Here is a 26,039-nt window from a genome sequence, read left to right as displayed (position 1 = left end):
TTATTACTTTTAATGTTTATGTCTTTGTTACTTTCTGGCATAGTAATAATAGCTGGTTCCAGAGGTGTGGTAAGTATAATTGGAGAAGAATGTATGAGAGTATTAGTAGATGCTAGTTTTATCAGTTTATGTTAATAATTAAGAGGTTGTATATTGTCATAATTGTCTAGTACTAATATTGCCAGATCATTTTCTCCTAATATTTGTGTCTAAGGTTTCCTGGGTTGGGTTACAAATTTTTCTTCTACTTCTCATATCCTTTTTGACATAAGCATATTCTCTCTACTTTTGGACCTTAGTCTTCTAGCTCTTATAACTGTTTGTGTCTAAGGCCTACTTCTTTCTAGGATCAGTTCCTTGTACTCATTAGGTACTAGTACTTTGATTTCTTCCTCCTTAAGTCTTTTCTTCTTTCTAGGCTTCCTTTTCCTTTTTCAGTGTACTCTGATTTGTTTAATCATAATTCTTATGGTTCTTCCTTACTGTTCCAGTTTAGCTCCTTTCTAATTAATCCCTGAGTTTCTTACTCATAGGTAGTCTATTCCTAGTATTACATTGTCTGATACTATATTTGTAATAGCTATTGTTTACTCTCATTTATCTACTTCTGTGTGGATTGTTGCTTTAATTGTATAGGTTAATTTTCTGTTTGAATTAGTTGATCTATTAGTATTAGTGACAGTTCTAGGCCAATCCAATCTTTAAGCTTTAAATCTATTTCCTGTTTGAAATGATTTATCCATTACTAAACAAGTACTTCCTGAGTCTATAAGTGCAAGTGTTTGTATCTATTGGTTTCCATTATATATCCATATTGTTATTCAGGGGTGTCTTCTCTGTGTTGGTAGGCTAGACTCTCCTTTGACCTTTCTAGTTCTAACCATTACTAACAGTCTTGAACAAAAGGTAGATTGCTCAAATCTTTTGAATGTTGTCCTTTATATTGGCAGGTGTATCCTCAGTCATTTCCAGGTATATCACCTCCATTTACTGTCCATTTTGTATGGTTGTAGTGTATGTATCAGTTACATACATTGTAACATTCATCAAAATTTGTTTTTCTAATTCAATTTGTTAGACACTGTGTTTTTTAGTATAGTAGTTTCCCTCCATTATTTCTGTCTTTTAAATAAATAGTCAGTAGTCTACAGTCTCTAGCCTAGTGTTCTGGTTGTCTACAATTGTAACATTTTGTGGATACTAAAGCTTGTCTATCTGTTTTTGGTTTTTGTTTTTTCCAGTTTTGTTTTGCTTTTAGGCTAAAGCTTTGTGTATCAATATCCATTGTGTCCAGATTCTTATGATTTCCTTGAATTGTTGGTTGGTAAACAAAAGTATCTCCCTATTTGTATTTTGGTTTATAATTGGTAGAGTGTATAAGTGTTTGTACTTCCATTGTGTAGAGGTAATTTTGAATCCTTGTTATCCACTAATTGAGACTCTCTTCATAGGGTTTGTCTGCCACAAATATAATTCTATAGTAGACTGAATCTGGTAGAGACAATATAAACTTTGCTTTCCTAACTGTGTTAGGATACATGGTTGTTAGTACTAATGAGGTTAACCTTTAGAATTTGAGTAGGAAGTTTGCCAGGTTTTCTAGGCAATAGTCTTTGCATTTTATTCTTACTAGTTTCTAGAGGTTAGCTGTATCTTCATCTCTTACTGTACCTGTTTAATAACTCTTTAGAAATGTTATGAATTTTCCCAAGTTTGAAAACATGTCTAGTACTAGGGGTTGTGGTTTGGTTATAGTTCTGTTACTTTCTACCTTGATTTGTATGTAACTTTGGATTTAATCAAATACAGTATCTTTGAGGGATAATGCCAAATAGTATACTTGTTTGGTTTCATTAGTTATTCCATTTAGTTCCAGCTGGATCATGTTTGTACTGAGCCAAGAGTCAAATCCTTCATTCAGTTTTCTATAATAATATACTAATTTTAATTTTGCTACATTAGTAGTAGTTAATGTCAATACTGTTGACAGTGTGTTACTAGTTTAAGTTGAGGTAGATGCTAATAGGTTTGTATTAGCCATTAAGTGTCTACTAATGAATCTTACAAGGATGTCCTAGTTCCTTCTGTAGCCATTTCATAGATTACTTCTACTATAGGTTCTGTAGTTGTTTCTTCAACTATTGTTTCTAATACTGTACTATTTGTTTCTATAGGCTCTCCTGGTAGAGGGACTGGTTTCAGAATTTCCTTCATTTGAAACACTGGTCCAAAGGTTACTGTCATGAGTGTTGAATTCCTTAAGTTCATTACTGTCATAAATGCTTCCAGCATTTGTTTGACTAGTCTTGTGTTCTACATTACTTGTTAAGTATTAATACAGAACTGTACTATATTTTCTGTAACCTTCTAGCCATACAGGGCTATTTTTTCTTCCAAGTTTTGTAATTGCTTCTAACTTTCTAGCTAATGTTTGTATTCTTACTGTGTCAGCTTTAGCTCTATGTCCTTGAGTGCCCCTTCAAGTCTATAGAGTATATTGTGTAATTTCCCTATTTTACAATTCTCTAACACACCTGGCTAGTCAATTATTGATCCTCTGTACCTTTCTAGGTTTTAATACAACTCTGTACATTCTAAGCTCTGTTGTTGTTTGAGTCTCCTTATTCATTGTTCTATGCCTCCTACTGTCTCCTCAGGTATTCCTGTATGACTAAGTAGTGTAGTGACTAGGGATAGAGGTAGGGATCTAGTCTCTATTAGAATAATTCTACAGTATATTGTTCTAGGAATGGTCCTTAATAGTAGTAGGGACCCTCTCTTATAGTTACTACTAAATAGAGAGGCCAATAGTCTGTACTACTACATACTACTATAAAGATGGTTGTTTTAGTATATTCTGGTTTATTTTACAAAGCCAGTTTATACTTTTTGGTTTTAACATATTACTATTACATTCTAGCAGATTGTTTGAAACAGGCCACAACAGTGTAATACTTTACACAATGAGTGATTGTACTTGATAACTGTTGTTTTGGACTATATTTCTGTGTAGGAATTACACCTCTTATTGTAGGTTCATAAGTAACAGGTAGGTCCTTAACTATGTAACTACTAGTTCTAAGTGTAGCCTCTATCTTTACTTGACTAGGAATATGTCCTTAGGAGTGTTGATAGTACTTACACTCAGTAGAGAGAGAGTTAATGCCTCTAAGAGTAGTTTAATGTGTTTTAGGTTTGAGGTAAAGAGGGTAGTATTGTTTGTGTAAAGATTTATCTAAGAGAGCAAGTATGTTGTTACAGCTAGTTTACAAGCTGTTCTTGATTAAACTGTTATTAAGTACAATACTCTTTACACAATAAATGAAGCTCTTTTTATACTACTTTAATTAAGATTTATTCTCCTATTTCTTTGTAAGCTGAGTGGTTCTGTTCTTTGGACAGTCTGTGTACTATGTCATAGTATTTTAATATGTTACTACATGTTTTTATAATACATATTAGTGTTTTTGTATGTTTGAGACATTGTGTTAGTAACAGTATAGAGGGGACCTGAAGGCTCAGTGAGGGGACCCAGGCTACAACTATCCTACACAATGGAAATACAGAATGCAAGCACTAGAACATAGCCAGAACTTGTAGAACAGGTAGAGAGAGAGAGTAAGACAAGAGTAGAGTATATAGAGTAAGCCTAAGAGTATAGGACTACCTAGAGTAGACAAGATTAAGACTATAGGACTAGTCTGATCTTATACACCTATATATACTAAACTATACAAGAGTACTCAGGGAGCATGAGCTACTAAGAATGATAAGCTATGAAGAATGAAAGAAAGGAATGTTAAAGATAATAGTACAAGAATGAAGGGATAGACAAAGGGTAAGAGACTATAGAATGAACAGAGAATGAAGGAGTAGTCAAAGGAATAGAATGATGAAGTAAGGAAGGGTAGTAGTAAGAGTTAGTACACATATAGTCTATAAATAGTACCTCTGAGGGACAGAAGTCCTAAGTTCTAGTACAGAAGAGTGTAGAACCCTTAGAACTGAAGGTAAGAGAGTAGAGAATTGTAACATCACCCCCCCTCTAAAACCAATTGTCCTAATTAGTGAACATTGGGCTTAGTCAGCAGTTCAAGTATAGGTCAGAACAGTAGGGTTTGGAAATCTGTGAGGCAGAGTTAATGTAGAACACTCAGATGAAGTTGATAGAAGTCTCAGATTGCCTTAGCAGTATGGGTGAGATTCTCAGCAGGTTCTCAAGTGTGTTCTTCAACTGAGTATCCCTTCTAGTAGATAAGGAACTTGAGCTTTCTACACACTAGCTTAGTATCTACTACATACTCTACTTTGTATTCTAGTTCAGAACTGATAAGTTCTGGTAGAGACAGTAGGGGTCTTTGTTATAAAGGAAAACCTAGATTGTAGTACTAAGACAGTAGAACCTTGTTAAACACTGAGTGTATACACTTTCATGTTGTTAGAAGTTAGAGTTTGTAGACAGAGGCACTAACCTTCTTTTCAATAATGAAGGGTCTGAAGCACTTGTTGTCCAACTTCTTCATTAGGTAATCTATAGTCAGGTTAGTAGCTTCTAACATAACTTTGTCACTAGGCTAGTAATCCTCAGCTACAGACCTCTTCTAATTATAGTTCTACTTTATAATTTGTACTACCTTTTCTAAAAGAGCTTGTACATCCTTCCTAGTTCTGTACATCTGTTCTGTAAAGTCTGTTACAGATTCAGAACTACTGTTCCAGTTTAGAACTGTCCCCTAGTATAAATGTCTCTTATGATTGAGGAAGAATAGGGACTGTCCTGTTACAGAGTGTTACTAGTTATTGTGTACAAATTCTGTCAGAGCTAACTATTCAGACCAATCTGATTACTAATGATTAATGAACATTCAGAGGTAGAGCTTGATCTCCTGATTAACTTACTCAGTTTGACTGTCAGTCTGTAAGTAATAGGTAGTAGAAGGGTTCCCTTGAATTCTGAGAAGTGTATACAAGTCCTACATAAATTTTGACTCAAATTATAGTCTATAATCATGAATGAGCTTCTGAGGGAGTCTGTGTAACCAGAAGACATGATCCTAATAAATACATACTATACCTTCAGAAGTGAGTTCTGTTCAGGTTGGAACTGTATAGACTTACTTAGAGAATTGGTTGACAATCACACAGATAGTATTATAACTCTAAGACTTGGGTAGCTTACTAATCAGATCCATCAAGACTTCTTCCTAAGAGTGATCCAGGATCTAATACAGATATAAGAGAGTCTGAACCCTTGTCTAGTAGGCCTTAGTCTGCTAGCACATATTACAACCAGTCATGTACTTTAGGATTTCCCTCTACATTCTAGACTACTAGTAGTTCTAAGTAATGAGTTCCTGTGTTTTGTGTTAGCTCAGATGTTCTACAGTCAGATTGTTGTAATAAGCTTAAACAATGTCCTCTTACAGCTTCTGATCTTTCAGAACATACAGTCAGCCTTCTTAGTAAACCTGTCCATCCTTATCCTCCTCCTAATCCCTAGCCTGCTTCTCTAGCTACTTTACTACAACCTAGTCCTGTGTGTGTCTCAAAGCTTACTGTATACAAGTGACAAAGTTAACATTCTTAGATTCAAGTCAGATCTCTCAGATTGTCTCAGACACAAAACAGGAATTGTCTAGGAGAACAAGATTTTTGTTATTATTCTCTACCCTCTTATAACCTACTTGTCTCAAGAGTAAATCAGTTTTCATCATTTGTATTCTAGGTTTGTGAGTTAGTACAAAGTTATAGTCCTACAGTTTAAACATCTAGCAGGCTTAGTAGTAGTTAAGCTTCTGAGGCACCTAGAAGTATTAGAGATTAAGGTGATCACTCTAAATCTCAAACTTCTGTACAGTACTAAGGAGATATTAACACTACTCCTTTAGGGAACAGACAATTGTAAGGAGTTCCTTGTTATAGATAGAGTAGTTCTGTTCTGTTATAGAGAGGGATTCTAATTGGAACACTATCAGACACTACTTTCTGTCAATGAACTAGGACAGTACTACTCTATTTGTAAAGTTGGAAGAGTCAGCTTCAACTCAGAATGTGTCTGTAACTGTTGAAACTACTAATACAGACTTACTAGTAATAGCCTACTTTAGGGACTCAAACACAGACTACTACTGATCCTCCTATTACTAAGGAACATCTTTACTAGTAAGATTGTAAAGGGGCTGAGTAATAGTACTAAAGCCTTGAATGAAGTATTAGTAGTAGTTTACAAACCTAAGGAATGCTTGGACCTGTTTCAGGTTCTGAGGTTGTAGCCAGTTCTAAACTGTAGTTACCTTTGCTAGATTCATACAGACCTCTCCTCTACTAATTACAAAGCCTAGATAATCTACTGACTCTTGTACAAAAGAGTACTTTACTTCTTAGAGGAACAGTTTATTATTTTAGAGCCATTATAGAACTACTTAGATCAGTCAGTAATAGTGCTTGACTGTCTAGGTGAAGATCAGAATGTTATCCAGATACACACTAACATACTCTGAGTCAATCAGATCTGTAAGAATGTGATTCATGAATGACTAGAATGTTGTAAGCAAGTTAGTTAGTCTGAAAAACATTACAGTTAGTTTATACAATCTATAATTAGTTCAGAATACAGCCTTCTACTCATCTCTATCTTGGATCCAAATATTATTGTATCCTTATTAAATGTCTAACTTAGTAAAAACTCTGAATGTATGTGTCTTATTAATAAGCTCCTGAATCAGGGGGAGTAGGTACTTGTTTTTAACAGTACCCTTATTAAGACAACAATAATCCTAGACTAGATAGAGCTTCCTATCTTTCTTTTTAACAAAGAAGAAGGGGGAGGCTATAAAGGACTTTAAGGGTTGGATCCAGCTGTTCTAAAGATTTTCCTAAAGGAACTTGTCAAGCACCTCCTACTTGTCTCTATTGAGTAGGTAGACCTTACAATCCTTAGGTTGGAAACCCTTAGTCAATTCAATTGTATAGTCCTAAGGACAGTGTTTAGGAAGCTAGTTAAATTCTTCTTTACTAAAGACTTCAGGGAACTCTTAAACAAAATCCAGCAGGCTGGGTCTATGTGTGTTCTAGAGTAGAGTTGTTCTAAGAGGGTTCTAGACTAGTTCTGTCTTAGACATCCTTCAGATCAACTCTATTCTGCCTTAACTAGAATATACATTCACATATTTATCCTAGTTAAAGAAGAACAACCAGTTACCTTCATTAGAACTGTTAGTAACATTAGAAGTGTCTGTATCTACTCAGAACAGTAGTACAAGGTAGCTGTAAGACTTGGGACACTGATTGAACATGAGTGTTTACTCTAACTAGTCAATAGTAGGGTTGTGAGCTTTAAGCCATTTGAATCTAATAAAGACATCTGTCTTTCTAAGGTTAGTAACTCTAAACTTAATACTTTCCTTATGATTCTAAATAGTCATCCATAGTTGGACAAACTCAGTAATCCAACCATTCCAGTTCAGGGTTCTGTCTACATTGTATACTAGGATCAGAAGTAGAATGTGTTAAGTAGGGAGGTAGTGTTCCTACACAAAAGCCTTATTAATACACAAACTAGTGTATCTACTGTTTACTAAAGCTATTGTTTGAATCTGGGGGGATTCTGAGAAGGGAGCCAAGAGGACAGAGACTTAGAGCTAGTACCTAGAATGTTCTCAGATGAACTACTACTTGTTCTGAAGGGAATGTACAGCTTGTACAGCCTTGTTGTCTGAGAGAGTAAGTATATGTACTAACATTTCCTTATTAACCTCTCTCTTTCAACAAGGACAGACTTATGTTCTTAGCTGTGAACTCAGCTAAGGCCATCCCTACTTAATACTATAGACAAACTACTAAGTAGTAAATAGGGCTGGGTAGTGTTCCAAACATTCTAAAATCTTAGAACACAGAAGTAGTAGGTTGGATTGTGTAGATTTAGACTTAGATAAAGTGTGAAGAGAAGAATCAAAAGAATCAGGAGAAATAGGAGAACTATCTACTTTTGTTTTTGACTTTTTTCTTTCTAATAAATAATTTTGTTAATTTATTTTTTCTACTTTTTCTACTTTTTCTACTTTTCTTACTTTATTTACTTCTAATCCTATAGTGTCTATTGAATCAAAAGTAGCTATTAAAAAATCTGAGTCATAGCTCTTCAGTACTACATTTACTGTTAGGCCTTTACAAAATCCTAGAGTACATAGTCAGAGTCTAGGAGTTCTAAGGTGACTTCCAGATTTGTAGAAAAGGCTTCTTACTACAAATTCTACTCATTACTCATTATTACTCTAATGACCTGACAAATGTACTGTTACTTCTGTAGACAGTCCTTAATTTGGTGCTCTGACTTTCTGTAAGCAAAGTATACTCCTTACTTTCAGGCTTCTCTAATGTCTATCAGAACAGATTGATTGTGAATTATAAGTAGGTTGATCTGAGGGCTCAGAACTGTCAGAGCTAGACACATGTACAAGTGTTCTGTACAGACTTAACACATCCAAGCTACAGCTTAGTCAAAGGAGATAGTACACATCTTCTACTTAGTGTAAGTGACTAGTTCTAGTATCATTCTAAGAATCTTATTAACCAGTTCTAGGTGAAGAGCTTTTTTGAGTATTCTAATAAGAACATTATTAAACCTGAGCACAAATCCTGCCTTTTAGGCTAGGATATCAAACTCCTGAAAGAAGGCATTAGTAGAATGTTTGCCCTGTCACAGAGACACAAGCTTGTTCTGTACATTATACTTCTTATTTGGATTAATGAAGGAAGTACAAAGCTGTCTCATGAATTCTGAATACAACTCATTGTTTCAAAGTCAGATCAGGCTTCTGATCCAATAGCCTTTGATCCAGTTCTGGGCCCAGGTGGCTGTGTTGCCTTCCTTTATGAAGGAGAGGATGAATAGGATACAATTAAGATCTAAGGATAGATTGGTTGAAGTAGTAGTCATGTATAGTTTGACTTAGTACTAGAAGTCCTTAAAGTGCTACCTATTAAAGTCTGAAGGGCAGGCTACATACACTTTCTTTCTAGAACAGGTTACAACTTCTAGAACAATTGGAACAGGTTCTGAAGGGGCTAGGGGCACATAGTTGGTAAAGGCCTCTTAGATAGAGGTTTACATGTATTAAGCTAGTTCTGCTTGTAACTACTGTTCTGGCAGGACAGTAGGGGTGGCAGTTAGTATAGTAGGGTCTATGTTTATACTACAAAGGGATCAGCACTAAACTAAAAGGGGTAATGAATAGAAGAAGGGTGGCAAAAGTTTAAAAGGGTTTAGAAAGTTTAAAATTTAAAAATGTAAAAGGGTTAGGACAAAGGAAAGAGATCAACACAACAGTGAGTACTAATGCCTGAAACATAGGAGAGTCATAGGGTAGTAATAGGTAGTCTTGATCTGATGTTAGCAACAGTATAGAGGGGACTCAAAGGCTTAGTAAGGGGACCCAGGCTACAACTATCTTACACAATAGAAATACAGAACACAAGTACTAGAACATAGTTAGAACTTGTAGAACAGGCAGAGAGAGAGAGTGAGACAAGAGTAGAGTATATAGAGTGAGCCTAAGAGTACAGGACTACTTAGAGTAGACAAGATCAAGACTACAGGACTAGTCTGATCTTGTACACTTATATATACTAAACTACATAAGAGTACTTAGGGAGTATGAGCCACTAAGAATGATAAGCTATAAAGAATGAAAGAAAGGAATGTCAAAGATAACAGTATAAGAATGAAGGGATGGACAAAGGGTAAGAGACTATAGAATGAACAGAGAATGAAGGAGTGGTCAAAGGAATGGAATAATGAAGTAAGGAAGGGTAGTAGTAAGAGTCAGTATACATATAGTCTATAGACAGTACCCCTGAGGGACAGAAGTCCTGAGTTCCAGTACAGAAGAGTGTAGAACCCTTAGAACTGAAGGTAAGAGAGTAGAGAATTATAACACATTAGTTGTTTCTGTTTTAGGATAGGGATCAATGTTGAGTCCTTCCTACTACATGCTTCTTGTACAGCTTTCTCATTTGACTCCTTAGGAGTGCTTCTTTTCCTTGGCTAAGTTTAATTAGCCTTTCTTATGATTAGTACTATTAATTCTAAGTTCTAGGTGGCTCTGTCATTAAGTACCCATATAGTATAATGAGTTTTGTGTAAGGCTTGCCTGCCTTTCACCATTTGTTGAGCACATAAGGGTCTTCAGATCTGAGTTCTATAGATCTAAGGTGTTTGTGTTCTTATAGTATTATTAGGTAGTGATCTCTATATATTACTTTAATATTGTATTGTTTTGTTAGTCCTTTGTGATGACTGGTTGTTAATACAGTACAGCTGTGTGTTCTATCATCTTAGATAGTACTCTATATTGAGGCAAATATTTGTACTGTATTTTCCTTGTAATCTTAGTGTGTCTTTATTAATAAATGTAATTATACTACTTTACATTCTTCATGTATTGTTGGGTTGTATATTTTGTGTATATGCATTTTGAATGATGCTTCCTTCCTTCTGTGTTTTATTCCTTTGTGTATAATATGTTGTATTCAGTGTTGTGGTTGATTGAATAGTATTTAGTATGCTACTACTTGTATTGTGTTTCTTTCTGTTTGTATACTTTGTGTTTTGCAGATTTGCCTATCCTGACACATTTGATATGTTATTATTGTTTGTATGTGTTCTTGAAGTTGTGTCATGTAATCACATTTCTGGTATAGTCTCTGTGTGCTTCACAGTAAAGTCTGGTTTTCTTCATTATGTGCCATTACAAAACCTTCCAAATCCTTTCACAGACATCCTTATGAAAGCACTTTATGTCCCTCAAATCAAGTACTTAATAGAACTTATAGGTCTTCAATGTTAACAACAGAATATTAGGGCTTAAAGGGGAGTATTCAACACACTGTGTTTTATGTCTCATTTACTAGTATAGTATAATGTATCTAGTATATAAGGGTGTGCACATATGTGTATATATCCAAGTGCCATTCCAAACTCTCTGTCTTAACAGCTACTGAGGCAGAAGTAAGGTATGATCAGATCTGAAGCACTACAAAACTCAATCTATAATTGCCAAAACAAGGTTACTTTTGCTTACTCAGATATTTACACTAACCAACCATTCCAATCTGAATCACTGCTAAGAAATGAAACAATGAATGTACTCAGTCAGGTGTAACATTACACATAGCAACTAGTGCTCTGTGTATAGTGTATACACTTATGTGTGTAAAATTTCCTATGTATACACATACATGCATATAATTATGAGTGTAAACTGGGTCAGTAGGACCCATATACAATATGCTACTTCTGTATACAGTGTATACAGCATATATGCTGTGCCAAATATAACAAGATACTTTACATTAAAATAGCTCATAAAAGTACACTATTATCTTTCAAAACAAATGCTTGATATTACTGAGCTAATAAAATGTATAGTAGTACTGTTTACACACAGAAATAAGACAGTTGAGTGTTGTGAGTTAATATCATGTGACAGCTCTAAACCTTCATGTGATGTACTGTAGTAACCATACTAACTGTAGTACTCATACTAGTACTTTTCAAGTTAAACAAGGTTGTTATATAGTATTAAAATGATTTAGTATATAAATAAGTAAAGTAAATGAGGTTTAGAAACTCAAACTTAGTATTTAATTAGAGAATATGCTTAGTAATACTGTATACTCATATACAGTGTATATGGAAATTTTTTACTCATGGTATATGTATATGTATGTAAATATACATATGTATTTTCAGCTAAAATTTTCTCTTATGATACAGTGTATAAGCATATACACTACAGGCATATCTGTAAATTATACTATAGTGTAGAGTAGTAATACACAAGGTCAGGTCAGGTTGGGTCAGGAGGATTTTTAGTCTGACCTGTGACCTGACCCAGGTCAGAATTTTTGAAAAATCCTGACCTGTGGCCTGACCCAGGCTGACCCAGCTGGGTCAGGTCAAAACGGGTCAGGTCAGGTCAGGTTATAGGTCAACCTGGGTCAACATATAGTACATACTAGGAAGTTTCCAGTAATACAAGACACAGACTAGGAAGGCTTTTAGTTTAGTATTTTATTCTACTTTTTTTATTACTAAGTAATACTCTAACTAATAGTTTGAATCAGATATAGTATTATTAGTAGTTTTAACACATTTATAGAAAGGCTTAACTTTTGTCAACAATAGTCTTATAGTTAAAACTGTTAAAGTATACTAAGTAAAAGAGTAAGACTAAAGTATATAGTACAGATTAGTAAAAGAGTTTAAGAACTTTTAACAATTAAGCTAAGCTTTATTATAAGTAAAGTATAGTAAACATTATACTCTTTTAGTCATATACATATATAGTAAGTTATACTTGTAAGTAGAATAAGATATATATATTTGAGACAGTAACAATTAAATAGTAAAGAAAGACTATGTAAGAGGATAAAAGCTATTTAGATAGTATATATAAAAAGATTAATTAGAATCAGAATATAGTTAAAACATTTATAAGTAAGTAAAAGTTACTAAAATTTTAATAACATTATTTACATATAGGTTACAGGTCAGGTCAAGGTCAGGCTAGGTCAAACTGGGTCAGGAAAACCTGGGAGAATGCTGACCCATGACCTGACCCAAGTTTGACCTGGCCTGACCTAGCATGCTGGGTCAGGTCAAAATGGGTCAGGTCGGGGTCAGGTCGGGGTCAAAACAGGTCACGACCTGACCGTGCGTATCACTAGTGCGGAGCACTAATAGCAACCTCAATGACATCCCGATTCCTCGCATTCCTCATCTTGTAAAACACAAGAATCGTTTCCCCAGGTAGCACAATAGCGTACTTCCGTTGCGGCGTAAAAGATCAAGGCAACGCCTCATTCGTATCAGCAATAATCCTGCATTGAACTCGTTGGGCATCTCCGGCTGGTACAAGTCATAATGGGGTGAACTTGCCTGTACGGACAATTGGTGTACCTGCAAACCAGCTGCAGCACAGAATGCGCTGTAGAGTGGAACAGCAACATGGGACGTGCTGGATACAACGATGGTCTATAGGTAATTATTTTTTTCTCTAAGAAATGAATTCGGTGTTGGGTGAATATCGGCACGTACGAGTGCTGTTGAATTTGAATGCATCATCGGTGACCTACTTATTTCACTGCTTGTATATATCTTGCAGGTTCCTGAGAAACTCTCTTGTAGACAACGACTGTTCGGTTTGTGTACTTCCTCCGCATCAATTGAGAGTATCCATTTTGTAGATTAGTGGTATGCCAACAAAATCAACCATCTTTTGCACTTCTCGAGCAGTATCGAGACTTGCAACAAGTTCATGTACTAGTTTAGTAGATTAGTGAAGAGTTAGGTAGCGCACAAGTCCAGAGCAACAATGGCTGCACGATGGAACACAAGTCAAAAAGACATCATGCTGGAAAGTGAGAACTGCCTTGGTGGGAACGTCGATCACTTCCATCCTTGTCCAAGACTGTATTATCGATCTTGCTATGCTATTAAAGCCTATTATTATTTACCACAGACAAGTAAACCCCGTTCAGCTAATGCTAATGCTATGTCCAATTCCATGTCGCACCGGACAATGTAATGCAATGATGATGCTTTAAAGCTGTTTGAGTTGGGCTAGAAGAGGTCGTAAGCATCACAACGGAGTTCAAGGCTGTGCACCCAGTGATTGCAAAACGACTTCGAATCTATTTTTGCCACGCACACTATCACATCGCCATCAGGATGGCCAGTGCAGCGAACAAGCGCCCGACTCTTGCCCTTAACCACAATCGACTCCCCAGCTGTGTGAAGACACGTCAACACAAAGGCTACCAGGTAACGCCTTCTTCTTGCCATATGAACTACACTTTGACCGAAACTTTACCAGCAGAGAATATCGAGACATGGAAGCAATTGCTACTGCACTTCGAGCCCTTTTCGATTGTTCTAAGAGAGACAACAAACTCGCCCGTTGTTTCTGGGAAAGCTTTGAGAAAACGGGAGAACGAGGAGAACTTGACAAGTCTATTGCTCACGAGCGTATTGCTCTTAAACGTCGTCCTAAAGGACATCCCAATCGCTCGAAATCGTTGTATGACCTTGCACGTTATCTTTTGACGCGATACGAACGATGGGGCCAATTGGAAGATCTAGAAGAAGCCATCGAGCTGAACCGAACCGCCCTCGAGCTTCGACCCGATGGCCATCCTGGTCGCTCTGACTCTCTCGGCAATCTTGCAAATTCTCTAGCAATGCGGTACGAGCAACAAGGAGTGATGAAGGACCTCGAGGAAGCCATTAAATTGGAGCGAGCCGCCCTCGAGCTTCGACCCAAAGGCCATCCTGGTCGCTCTATCTCTCTTGACAACCTTGCAGGCTCTCTGATAACCCGATTCGAGCAACTCGGAGCGACGAAGGACCTCGAGGAAGGTATTGAGTTGGGTCGAGCTGCCCTCGAGCTTCGACCCGAAGGCCATCCTCATCGCTCTATCTCTCTCGGCAATCTTGCAACCTATCTAAGTACCCGATACAGGCAGCAAGGATCGACGAAGGACCTCGAAGAAGCCATTGAGTTGGACCGAGCCGCCCTCGAGCTTCGACCCAAGGGCCATCCTCATCGCTCTGTCTCTCTCGGAAATCTTGCAAGGTCTCTGGAAACCCGATTTGAGCAGCAAGGAACGACGAAGGACCTTGAGGAAGCCATTGAGTTGGAGCGAGCCACCCTCGACCTGCTCCCTGAAGGCCATCCTGATTGCTCTATGTCTCTCTGCAATCTTGCAAGCTCTCTGAAAGCCCGATACGAGCGGCAAGGAGGGACAAAGGACCTCGAAGAAGCCATTGAGTTGCACCGAACCGCCCTCGACCTTCGACCTGCGGGCCATCCCCATCGCTCTATCTCTCTTGGTAATCTTGCAAGCTCTTTGAAATCCCGATACAATCAGCAAGGAGTGACAAAGGACCTCGAGGAAACCATTGAGTTGCAGCGAGCTGCCCTAGACCTTCGACCCGAAGGCCATCCTCATCGCTCTATCTCATGCAACAATCTCGCAAACTCTCTGAGAACCAAATACGAGCAGCAAGGAAGGACTGAGGACCTCGAGGAAGTCACTAGGTTGTACCAAGCAGCCCTTGACCTTCGACCCGAAGGCCACCCTCTTCGTTCCTCTACACTATGGGGCCTTGCAAATTCCTTATATTCTCGGATCAAGAATCGATGGAACACAGAGGAGTTCAAGGAATGTATGCGCCTACTGCAACTTGCTGCTACTCATGAATTCTCAGGATTGTTGGACCGCCTCACTGCTGCACGACGGTGGGCGACACTTGCACGATTACACAAGAATCACACGGCCTTATCAGCTTACCAAACAGCTATGTCGATACTTCAACGTGCTCTCACCATACGTCCCACCCTCCGCGAACAACACGACTTTCTTACCGGCGAGAATGTCCATAGAACGCTTACTTCGGAGGCAGCGTCCTACGCAATAGAGAAGAATGAATTGGAACAAGCGGTAGAGACACTTGAACAAGGAAGGGGGTTACTCTGGTCGCAGATGCGCGGTCTCAGGACTCCTATAGACCAGCTTGCAGAAACAAATGAAGGACTCACTGACAGGTTCAAGGATGTCAATCGCAGGCTGGAGCACCTCTCATTATCGCACGAGGCGTTAATGTCCGGTTCAGATATGGACGGACGCGTATTACCCGGGCCAGACAACAGGCCAGGACAGAAATTGCATGATCAGCTATTGAGATTAAAGAAGGAACTTTTGCTTGAGCAAGACGGAATTATAAACGAGATTCGACAAGTACCTGGATATGAGAACTTCCTGAAAGTTACGCCCTTCAGAGAACTGCAGCAGGCAGCATCGGAGGGACCGATCATCATGGTGAATCATAACAAATATCGTTCCGACGCCCTCATTATCTTTCGTGACGTTTATTCCGTAGTCTGCATTCCATTGGACGAAGAGTTCTATGAGGACAGCATTGGGCTGTGCGACGAACTTGTTAATACACGACAACGGCTCAAATCGGATCCGCTGAAATATGGAGAGAAACTTTGCGAAGCGATGAAGATGTTATGGGATAGAGTTGTCTCCAAAGTCGTTAGTAAACTGACGGAACTTGGGATTGCAAAAGGGTCTCGCATCTGGTGGTGTCCCACGTCGGTGTTGTCTGCACTCCCGTTCCATGCTGCAGGACCATTCAAGGATTCAGATGGGACCACAAAATACTTATTAGATGATTATATTTCATCATACACTCCAACGCTCGGAGCACTGATTAGTGCGCGATCCAATACGGGCACGAGTGAACCAAAATTGCTTGTCGTTGGGGATACCGTGACGCTGCGATCAACTAAACAGGAAATTCGTAACATCCAAATTTGCATGGACATTTGCGAATCAGACTATACAAAACTTCTTAACCGCAGGGCATCTCGGCGTAAAGTGATGGAGATGCTCCGGAAGGTGACGTGGATCCACTTTGCTTGTCATGGCCACCTCAATCCAGAACCTTTCGACTCGTCGTTCAAGCTCGCTGACCGCGGATTGACATTGCTTGACATTATCCAAACTAACGTCCCAAATGCTGAGTTCGCATTTCTCTCTGCCTGCCATACCGCCGAGCTGTCCCATTCGGGTGTGCATGACGAGGCACTTCATCTATCAGCTGCTATGCAGTTCATCGGATTCCGAAGCGTGATTGGGACGATGTGGGAATTATACGATGAGGATGGGCCCCTGTTTGCTCGAGTGGTTTATGAATACATGAACGAATGCAAGGAAGGTGAATTGAAGCACAAGAGGGCGGCAGGAGGACTTCGGAATGCAGCATTGGAGTTGAAAGCGCGGGAAGGGATTCCGACTGAACGATGGGTTAATTTCATACATATTGGTGCTTGATTGATGCAATAATACACTCAATGATTTTCATTACTATGTTGATATACCATCTGTAGCATAAAATGACAAGGTTTTGATATTCGTGCCGACAATTATATGACTAGACATTCTAGACTACTGCATTGATAGTCGATTCTAACGTATCTACTCTCGAGGCTATTAGAATAGGTGTATCTAATAATTAGAAATACAGTGAAACCTCTTATTAAGCATTGCCCTTGGTGGACATAAAAAGTCATGCCTAATGAGAGGTTATGCTTGTTAAAAAGTAAAATTCTAATGTCTACAAGGACAATGATAGATTTGAGATTTCATGCTTAATGGGAGGTTATGCTTAATGAGAGTTTTCATTGTATATAATAGTATATTATTGTGCTACAAATATCTGCTGCAGCAGCCTCTGCCTTGTTCTCTTGCAAGCAGCATTTGCCGATAAGGACGAACGTGTACTCAGCACGTTTAGCGTAGTCTTTATCACCATACTTTGTATACTGCTCGGTCCTAGCAAGTCAAATTGAGCCTGTATGTGCTTTAGTGAGTAATTAGAAGATTGTACAAAGGCACAGTTGCAAGCAAGAGCCAGCATCTCAAAACAAATTTATTGTGATAATAGTCAGGACAAAGAAACTTATTTCAATAAGAATCAATCAATTGATTGTTGTTGTACGTCAGGACACGAAATGTAGTATCTCTTAAACCTCTCAAGAAAAGCGAGTTGATTGTCTATTGGTCCATCCTACACAGACAATTGAGGAAGGAAGGAATGAAAAGGAGAAAGAAGCTAAGAGGAAACGGCAACGACTTGGATGAATGGCAGATTAGATGGGGGGGAGGACGGTGTAGATACTGAGTGGATGAGAGTAAAGGAGTAGGGGATAGGAGTTGGGATCTTGGGAGGTCAACGTGGCAAACACGTGAGGGTGAGTCGGTTAAGAGGAAGAGAGGAAGAGGAGGGAAAGACGGAAGAAGGAAGAAGGAAGAGGAGGGAAAGAGTAAGGATAAGGACGAAGATAGAACAACGCCCAAGATGAGCATAAAATATATAGAAAACGCACGTGTAAAACAAGACACACGTAACATACAATAAATCAAATCAAATCTATAGTGAGACAAATGCTGATGATGAGACCAGACCAAACACCAAGGAAATAGACGAAAGTAGGCGAATAAACCAAGAAAAAAAGAGAGAACAAAGATGATTGAAGGGATACATTTATGACGATGAGGTAGGTGAAGAGAGGCGTCAAAGGGATATATGAAATTGGGAACATCGATGTCGGGGAAGGACATGAAGCAAGATACACCAATATAGTGCGGGACAAACTTGTTGAAACCAGGGATTGGATTTGACTTAACGTGACATTTGATGGAGGTGATAGAGATGATAATGCAACCGAACGTATAGGCAAGGTCAGAGTAGCAATGTCGTTTCGTTTCGTATAGCACCTTCTAAGGGACGTCATAACCAATCACTAGACCTGACGGAAAAGACAGAAAATGGTGCGAGGTTCTTCGCATGCAGCGTGTGGTGGCTGGCGGAAACACAAGAATTCAGGGTGACCCAATACATATAAACCTTGTCGCTGTATTGGCGACCACAGAGGCCGACAATATCGACAATCTCAATATCATCGTGAAGGACAAGATTTAACCATGTCCATCATTGCACTGCGAGTCAACGGCACTCATCATTGATAATACCAAGTCGTTGGATATACACCCCCGTTCTGACCCCAGCCTTGCTGGCCAACCAGGGATTCAGAGTGTGGTTGCGACTGCGAATGTGGATGAGAATGATAAATCTGAGGCGGATGCGGTTGCTGTGATTCCAACGATTGCATTGAAGTTGTCATGGATTCATCTGCACCCTGATTCCGAGGTTCAACGAGGTTTCTAGAGAACGGACGGTCTTGATCGGATGGCGGACGAGGTAGGCCTGTTACAAAAAGTAGAGTTAAACACGGGGGAAATTCAATTACGTTGTTCAATACTCCAAGACGGGGAAAAAAGTCCGGACTTACCTCCAAGAGCATCGAACGGGGAAGATGAATGCAATCCTACAGGCCTGTCAATTCCATTGGTCGAGCCAAACGAAAATGGCGGAGCCTCTCCACCACCCAGCGACATTCTGCCTTGTCCTTGTCCAGAAGAGCCGACGCCAAAGCCATCAAACCCGACATGTGACGGTACGGTCAATGAAGAGCCTTGCTGAGATTGGAACGGCGGGCCATAAGAAGCGGGTGATCCACTGGAAAAGGCTCCTGTGTCATGAAATGCGGAAGTGAACTCATTGCCACCGGTTTGTTGCTGAGACGATGAACCGCTGCTCGTGCCCGGCGGGGTAAAGTGTGGAGGGCCAGGACCAGGTGCCGACGATAAAGGACTAGGGTACGGACCCAACACCGGAGTTGAGGACTCGACAGAAGCCGCATTCGGAGGGACATTGTGATCGTGCGTCGCATGAGCCGGAGAAATCGAAGAGTTAGACGACCGAACGGGATTCATAGGCAGAAGCATGTGAGAAGAATCCGAACGCTGAGACGTTGCACTGTTTGCGCGTGCACGAGACGAATCCTTATTCTTCACTCTACTGCGCACGGAAAGCGTTGGATGATGTGACTTGAGCTTCGACGTTGCTGGTCTTGGATCACCTGCGGCGGCGGCATCCGATGCGGAGGCGTGCTTTGACCGCATATTCCCGCTCTTCGTCGGCTCGCTCGGTTTCGGAACGACCGCATTGCCGCCGTCGGTCAAAGGCGAGGCGTCAGATGTCGGCCCAGCGGTCCCAGCACTGGCTGGAGGAGGACCCGCACTGACGACACCTGCGCCAACGAATGGGAACCGGAAGTGATACAAGAGATCAGAACCCGCCGTCTCAACTTCTTCAATCTTCCTCTTCGCAATAGGTGGCGTTGACGTGCCTAATCCGCCGAATCCTAAGCCTAGTCCACCTCCCGAAATAGCTTCGTGGGCCGTGCTCTCCGCCTTCAACACCAGTTCTTCGACGATTCTCACTGCCTCGTTGGGTAGTCCACACCCATCTTCGTCCGCCGATAGCCGTCCAGTAAGTACCGACGGGTCACGGATAACTTCGCTTGCTACACGAAGAGTTGCCAATGCCGTACCGGCTAGCAATGGGTGCTCGATTGCAAGATGACCCAATACGACCGTGGCGTCGAAGAACACCTTATTGAACTGAAAGCACATAAACATCGCTGGGCGTATTTCGCGCACCGAACTGTGCAGATGCTTCCATACTTGAACAATGAAAATTGCCGGTTCAAGTAACACGAGCGAATCGAGGCCACGCAACGACGGTCCCAGATTGTCCGTACCGAAGGCACTTCTTCTTGCATCCCAACTCACTTTGCTCCCTGAGGTATTCGAGCTGATCCTGACTGTCGTAAAGGGCAAACAAAGCGTCATGAAGAGCTGCCTAGCGTGAATAGCTAGAACGCTGCGCATCATGAGCAAATGCGGAGGAGGGTCAGCCGATACTGAACTCTCGCGATCACCTGGCGATGTCACTGGCTTCTTCGAAGACGGTGACATGAGCCTCGACTCTGCACGAGTCGGAGAAGGCAAGTCCTTCAGTTTAAGATAATCAGGAAGATTCGTCAGAAAGCTTGCAATCTCTTTCTTCATCGTGTCAACCAATTCGTGTGTATCCGAGGGGCGTGCGTCTGGGTGAAGTTCCCTGAAGGCAGCAGCCTTTCGCGAAAGCTTCTTCCCAAGAGCCACAAGTCTGACGATTGAAGACAGGCAAAATAAATTAATGATTTATCTGTGAAATATTGTGCGGTAAACTGACCTGCATTGCTGAACAAAGAAGTCGATGTTTCCATGCAAGGTCTCAATATTCGGTGCAGGGCGATTCGCGGAATCAGGACCGAAGCTTTCCTCATCCACATCGGTAGGAAATTCTGTTGTGGCACTATTGTCGTTGATGAATGGACTCTCCCCAAGACATCCTGATACGAATCTATTCAAGTGCATTGGGAAAAAGAAAATCAGAGGGAAATGTCAGTTATAAATGCTTAAATCACATGGGATACGCCTCTTGCGCACGTCATGTAAAAAAGGAGATTGACTTACGCATCGAGAGAAACAACCTCCCACCAGAGCCTTCTCCGCATCTCTATTTCATACAGAGAAAATCTCCCGCCGCCTGTTAGCTCCGGATCGTGGTTGAGACCCATCATACGAGCGTTCGCAACTGCATCGCCCACAGCGCCAACCATTTCAGGCGCAAGTGCCAGTGTTGGACCGCGTGCAGAGGCTCTTGCTTTCCCCTTCCCTCTTGCAGACGGGTTTGCATTAGCTTGAGAAGATGACGGCTCATTACACGCATCGCCCATAACCGCATCCGCTTCTTCGCTGTCTTCATCGGTAGGCAATATCCCGTTCGGACCAGCTTTTCCCTTGCCGCCCTTCTTTTCGATCTTCTTTCTTCTCCCGACGCCCAGACCACGCAAAGCATCTGTACCGCGTTCACCCAAACCATGGTGTGAAATGAGCAGATAACGCGCCTGTAAACACTTGGCGTGGACATAATCTAAGTCAAAAGCCTCGTAACCTCCACGCTCAAGCGATAATCCTAGGGCAAGTTTTGCAAGTCGGTACAACTTCCCCGGAACGCGCGGATCGAGTTCAGGAGCGCCCTGCGTCTGGGAAGTCGAAGTATCGGGAGAACGACGCGACGTTGACGGGCCGTTGTCAAATGAAGTGCCAGGAGGCGGAGGTGGAGGCATTGATTTGTCAAATGAATTCGTGCTGGGTCCGGGAACGGCATTCGATGTACCGGGACTCGATACGTGTTCCGTGGTACCCATACCCGCATTACCGTCGCCTGAGAGCGCTTCTCGTTCAGCGAGCCAGATTTGTGCGCCGACTGCCAGGCCCATCGAGGCCGCTGCAAAGAAGCTGAGTGTTGGAGGTGCGAACGGACCAGTTGTGACAGATCTCGCTGCTGGCGGCGTCGTTGAGGTCGAAGTACCTGTTGTCGGAGGCGGCTCGTTCATTCTTCCGGATCCGCTAAGTTCTGCATCCGCCCACCGGCACATTTCCTCGGTCCGGCTTTTGAAGACAAAGAAATTGACAAACGGTGCCAAGAGATGGTACGCTTCATAGCGTTTGTAGATTTCGGCGCGGACATTCGCAGGAGGGAAGGCATAACGCACAAGCTTTGGGGACACGCCAATCTGATCACTATCCTCATCTTCGCGTTCTTCACCGGCATGACGTTCGTGGTCGTGCTCAGCATCTCCATCGTTGACTACGACATAGTCGCCTGTGTCAGAACGAGCAGAAGATAAAAGGGAATTGGGGATACGAAAGAGCTTCGAGGACTCCTCCAGGATTTCAAGAACGCCCTCGTTCGGCATTGACGGGAATGGACGCAATTCGAGGCCGCTAATACCCTCTTTAGCAGCATATTTCTCTTGCGCAGCCCAGAACTCCTTTTCTATTTCCAGTTCACCCAGATTTGAGGGGATAGCTCGCGCGTTCGCCACGGAAGGTCTCAGTCCAAGATGGTCGACCCAAAGGCCTGTGACACCTTCGAGATTGACGGCGACTGATGTGCCGTGTGCACCGACAGCGAGGAAGGCGCGAGGTCGGCCTCTAGTCACTGAAGCCGAAGAAGGGATAGCAGTACGAGAGTTGGAAGGGCCCGCACCAGAGGACGATTGATCAGCGGGCAGACCTATGCCATTCAACTTCCCTTCAACAGCCTGAAGGCGGATGTTGAGAGATTGGACGTCTCTGTTCACGCGGGGCGGACGACGTGGACGACGTAAGAGAGCGGGGCGACGGTCGCGGTCGGGTTTGAATAAAGAAAATTGCATTGTCGGCAAGGATATAGCGTTGCATGTCAAGTAGAAAGAGAAAGAGAGATAGTTGTATCAAGGTGTGGAGATGGAGGGTTAAAAGGGTGGAATCGGGTAGCAGGGTGGCATGTCAGAGGTTATAAGTTATTTTCGTGAATAGGGGGGAGGCGAAGAGGACTGGAACGTACACTTTCTCGGCCGCGGCCTGCGAATATATGCATCTCGGGATCGTGTCACGTTTTGTGCATGATCCGCAGGGTGTGCGCCTGTCGCATTTGAGCTTGAGGCGTTTACACTATGACAGCATTTAATATTTAATATCAGATCATCATGAAGGGGCTATAAGCAATGCAACAACAGCACGGCGTACCTCGGCGCAGACTACAGTAACGCGCTGACGGCACCCACTAACGTTATGGCAGTTAGTGCGTACCTCGGATTGAATTGGGTAGAGATAGACAATGCACATACGCGGTGGAGACAGACGATTTCGCTGGGCGCTTTCCATCGGGGCCGAGGACAGAATTAGTGACACTGGCGGACATGGACTGTGTTACGCTAACACTGTCGGTGGCAAAGCTGACGACGCTCTCGCTACTGCTGCCTTCATACGGGCGCTTTGCGCCATTACTCAGTCCACCGCCTATGCTTCTCGGGCTGTGAGCGTCAAGTGAGCTCTGGATCTGACTTTGGGAGTCCATCGAGGGCACGGACGTTAACAAAGCTACGCAATCGGGACGGCGCGAGAAGCCCACTAGCGTAGGCGAAATAGTCTAGTTACCGTACAGCGAAGAATTTCACAAGCTCAGACCGGAACGTCGGTGCGTCGGGGGTCGCGTCATGCGCAAAAAGTGTTGCTCTGTACTGCGCCTTTTGTTCGCTCAGCGAGGCAGCCCGGGATCGGGCGTCGAGGGGAACGCGAGCCAAAGAGGGCAGATGGAAGAGAGGATGCAAGAGAGAGCGAAGATTCAAACGGGCCTATGGCGGGGCGAGACGCCAGGCAGATGTGTTCTGAGGGAGGCGACCCTATTCGTGCCTCGTCAATTTAGTCTATTCTTCCCGCACTCCCTCTCTCCGACAATTTACTTACTTCCCCCGCATCGTCCATTCAATGCGCGTTTCTTTGTTTATATGTTGCCCTGCGCATCCCTGGCCAACGATAACCACACATAATTGCCACTCAATTTATTTGTTGCTTTCCTTTTGTGCAATGCAACTTGGGAGGACATGGAATTGCCGCGGGGAGTGTACCTTGCCTAACTGATTACATAACAAACTATTTCTAAAAAGAAAGCATGATCTCGATCAGGTGGATTGTTGATGTTGATGAGCGCCATCTCGGATCGTCAGAATCCAATAATCCATGGTGCCAACGCATAGCACAGCTCCTTGTATTTCTTCTTGTTTTTCATCATAATCACCTTCTTCTCTCATCCGAAGCCGCTTTATCGTAACCCTGTCTGCCAAGAATGGCCTTCTCGGCCAGCAAACATCCCGCAACGGACACAGACACCCTACTTTATTTTATACTTTGCCATCATCCTTACCGTCTACGGTCTCCCTCGCAGTTATTAGAATTTTATTTTCCCTCCGGCTAGCTCTACTCATACTCAGTAACTCACAAGATCTCCAGGGCAGCCCGTCTCGCGTAACTCAACTTACTCAGTTAGCGAGTACCCAGCCCAGTTCAATTACGGTCTGTGCACCATGCGGCATGCCCCGGCCTTACTCATTCAAGTGCTCCCGTGCTCCCGTTCCAGTGCCAGTGTCAATGCGCTAAAATGACCCAGATAAATATACACATATCGAGAGGAAAGCCCGAAGGGCTGACAAAAGTTGACGGGCAAACCAAGCCTTCCCGTCCCTTTGGTCCTTTTCTAAGCAGAAGGAAATATCAGTAAGTAGACTCGGTCTATGAAGTCCTCCGATAGTCCATCAGATAACTACTCACTCGTCATGTATGCGCTCTTATTTTTTTAAATCATTTACACCGCAAGGTAAGGGTAAGATTTATGCTGTCATATCTTCATCATATCTTCATAATCATACATGTCCCTAGACCAACCTTTCAAAGGTTTGGACCTGCTAACGTGCTTTGACACATGTTCATGATCAACTCGGTCCAACTCACGTTCTCGGTATGATTTCGCCTCCTAATCGCACTTAACGCACCTTTACGAGCAGAAGCTTCTCCACTCATAAATTTACAAGATGAGATGGTCCCGCCAAATTTCAATCTCACCTTCCTCAAAGAAGTATGAGAGAAGCAAGAAGACTAACTATTCATATAACGTCATCCCCTGTCGTATCAAAAAATCTACCTAACTAACTATTGCCTTACTAAAAACTCTCTTGCCCATGTCACGAGCAAAACCAGTCAGCCACGAGGTCCAACTCATCAGCCTCCTCTCACACAAACTCTAAAAACAGAGCGCAACAGTCCACATGCATCTTCTTCTATTTCGGGTGACCTCAGTATATCAACCCCAGGGACGCACAACAAGAGTCATATACACAAGGGGATAATAAGCATCGTTATCGGAAAGCTAATAAACGATTTAACGTTGCTGATAGAGGTGACGGAGGCCGTGGTAGAATCATAGAATAGATACAACGGGATCCTGAGCGCTTCAAGGTTCGCGGGAGAACGCTCAGGTGGTCATCATTCATCATCACCAACCAATGATCCATCATACCTATCATACCTATCATACCTATCATACCTATCATACGCATCACAACCTCTAATTCCCTCCCCTGGCCTCCGTTGCTCTTTTCCAGAAGTACCAAGCGGGCCAGAAATACCGAACGGAAATCTTATCAGAAACGGAGGTAAATGTAGTCAGCTTATTTTCAGTTTTTTCTTTTACTTCCGACGCTAGTTAGACTGCGGGGCAGCAGGGTCACGGACTCCATACATAATCCATGATTCCATATCCATGAAAACCGCTGACCTACGCGTCCGCCGAGGACGGTACGTTCTTGCCGCTGACCACTAACGAAGTAATAAACTATGTGCAACCGGCATGTACCATTCACTACTCACTAGCTAAAACTCCCCTGTTCCAGAGTTCCATGTAATTCTAATCTTGCATGCATACATGCATACCGATTTCTTTTCATTCATTCCATTCCACGTAACAACGCACGCACAAACTAAAGGACGGGAAGGTCCCGAGTCGAATCGAATCGAATCGAATCCTCCATTTGACACTTAAAATAATAAATCTAACTCGTCTACCCGTTACATAATTACACAAGTTTTATGTATTCATTCGTGTCGCGTGTCCTACGTAACCATCCATTCTC

General features: G+C 41.9%; 3 protein-coding genes across 3 annotated transcripts; 1 reads left to right on the top strand and 2 right to left on the bottom strand.

The window, feature by feature from the left end:
* Positions 1–12,670: 12,670 nt before the first annotated feature.
* Positions 12,671–13,123, bottom strand: FOMMEDRAFT_151878 (uncharacterized protein; the record flags this gene model as incomplete). The annotated part of the gene is made up of 3 exons (XM_007262805.1): positions 12,671–12,738; positions 12,829–13,036; positions 13,100–13,123. 3 exons carry the CDS (start codon positions 13,121–13,123, stop codon positions 12,671–12,673), a joined length of 300 nt encoding a protein of 99 aa, XP_007262867.1.
* Positions 13,124–13,893: 770 nt separating this feature from the next.
* Positions 13,894–16,902, top strand: FOMMEDRAFT_76238 (TPR-like protein; the record flags this gene model as incomplete). The annotated part of the gene is made up of 3 exons (XM_007262804.1): positions 13,894–14,262; positions 14,299–15,093; positions 15,226–16,902. The coding sequence occupies 3 exons, from the start codon at positions 13,894–13,896 to the stop codon at positions 16,900–16,902; spliced, it is 2,841 nt and encodes a 946-aa protein (XP_007262866.1).
* An 833-nt stretch (positions 16,903–17,735) lies between these two features.
* FOMMEDRAFT_17107 (uncharacterized protein) lies at positions 17,736–23,628 on the bottom strand. Its single transcript, XM_007262803.1, has 7 exons — positions 23,202–23,628; positions 23,101–23,137; positions 22,919–23,025; positions 20,998–22,665; positions 20,714–20,884; positions 18,924–20,647; positions 17,736–18,838 (listed from the first exon to the last, which is right to left on the bottom strand). The coding sequence occupies exons 1-7, from the start codon at positions 23,429–23,431 to the stop codon at positions 18,591–18,593; spliced, it is 4,185 nt and encodes a 1,394-aa protein (XP_007262865.1). The 5' UTR covers positions 23,432–23,628; the 3' UTR covers positions 17,736–18,590.
* Positions 23,629–26,039: the final 2,411 nt, after the last annotated feature.

Source organism: Fomitiporia mediterranea (assembly GCF_000271605.1).
Source record: "Fomitiporia mediterranea MF3/22 unplaced genomic scaffold FOMMEscaffold_2, whole genome shotgun sequence".
NCBI classification, from domain to species: Eukaryota; Fungi; Basidiomycota; class Agaricomycetes; order Hymenochaetales; family Hymenochaetaceae; genus Fomitiporia; species Fomitiporia mediterranea.
Note: the sequence above shows the minus strand (reverse complement) of the source record. Positions and strands in the feature narration are given on the sequence as shown.

What these genes read in the sequence shown, in the direction of transcription:
- FOMMEDRAFT_17107 (XM_007262803.1), bottom strand. Translation starts at nt 23,431, where the DNA reads ATGGACTCCCAAAGTCAGATCCAGAGCTCACTTGACGCTCACAGCCCG. An exon ending in TTCTTTGTTCAGCAATGCAG is followed by an intron (nt 20,648 to 20,713) that starts GTCAGTTTACCG and finishes TTCAATCGTCAG; the next exon opens with ACTTGTGGCTCTTGGGAAGA. An exon ending in CCCGTTCGATGCTCTTGGAG is followed by an intron (nt 18,839 to 18,923) that starts GTAAGTCCGGAC and finishes TTTTTGTAACAG; the next exon opens with GCCTACCTCGTCCGCCATCC.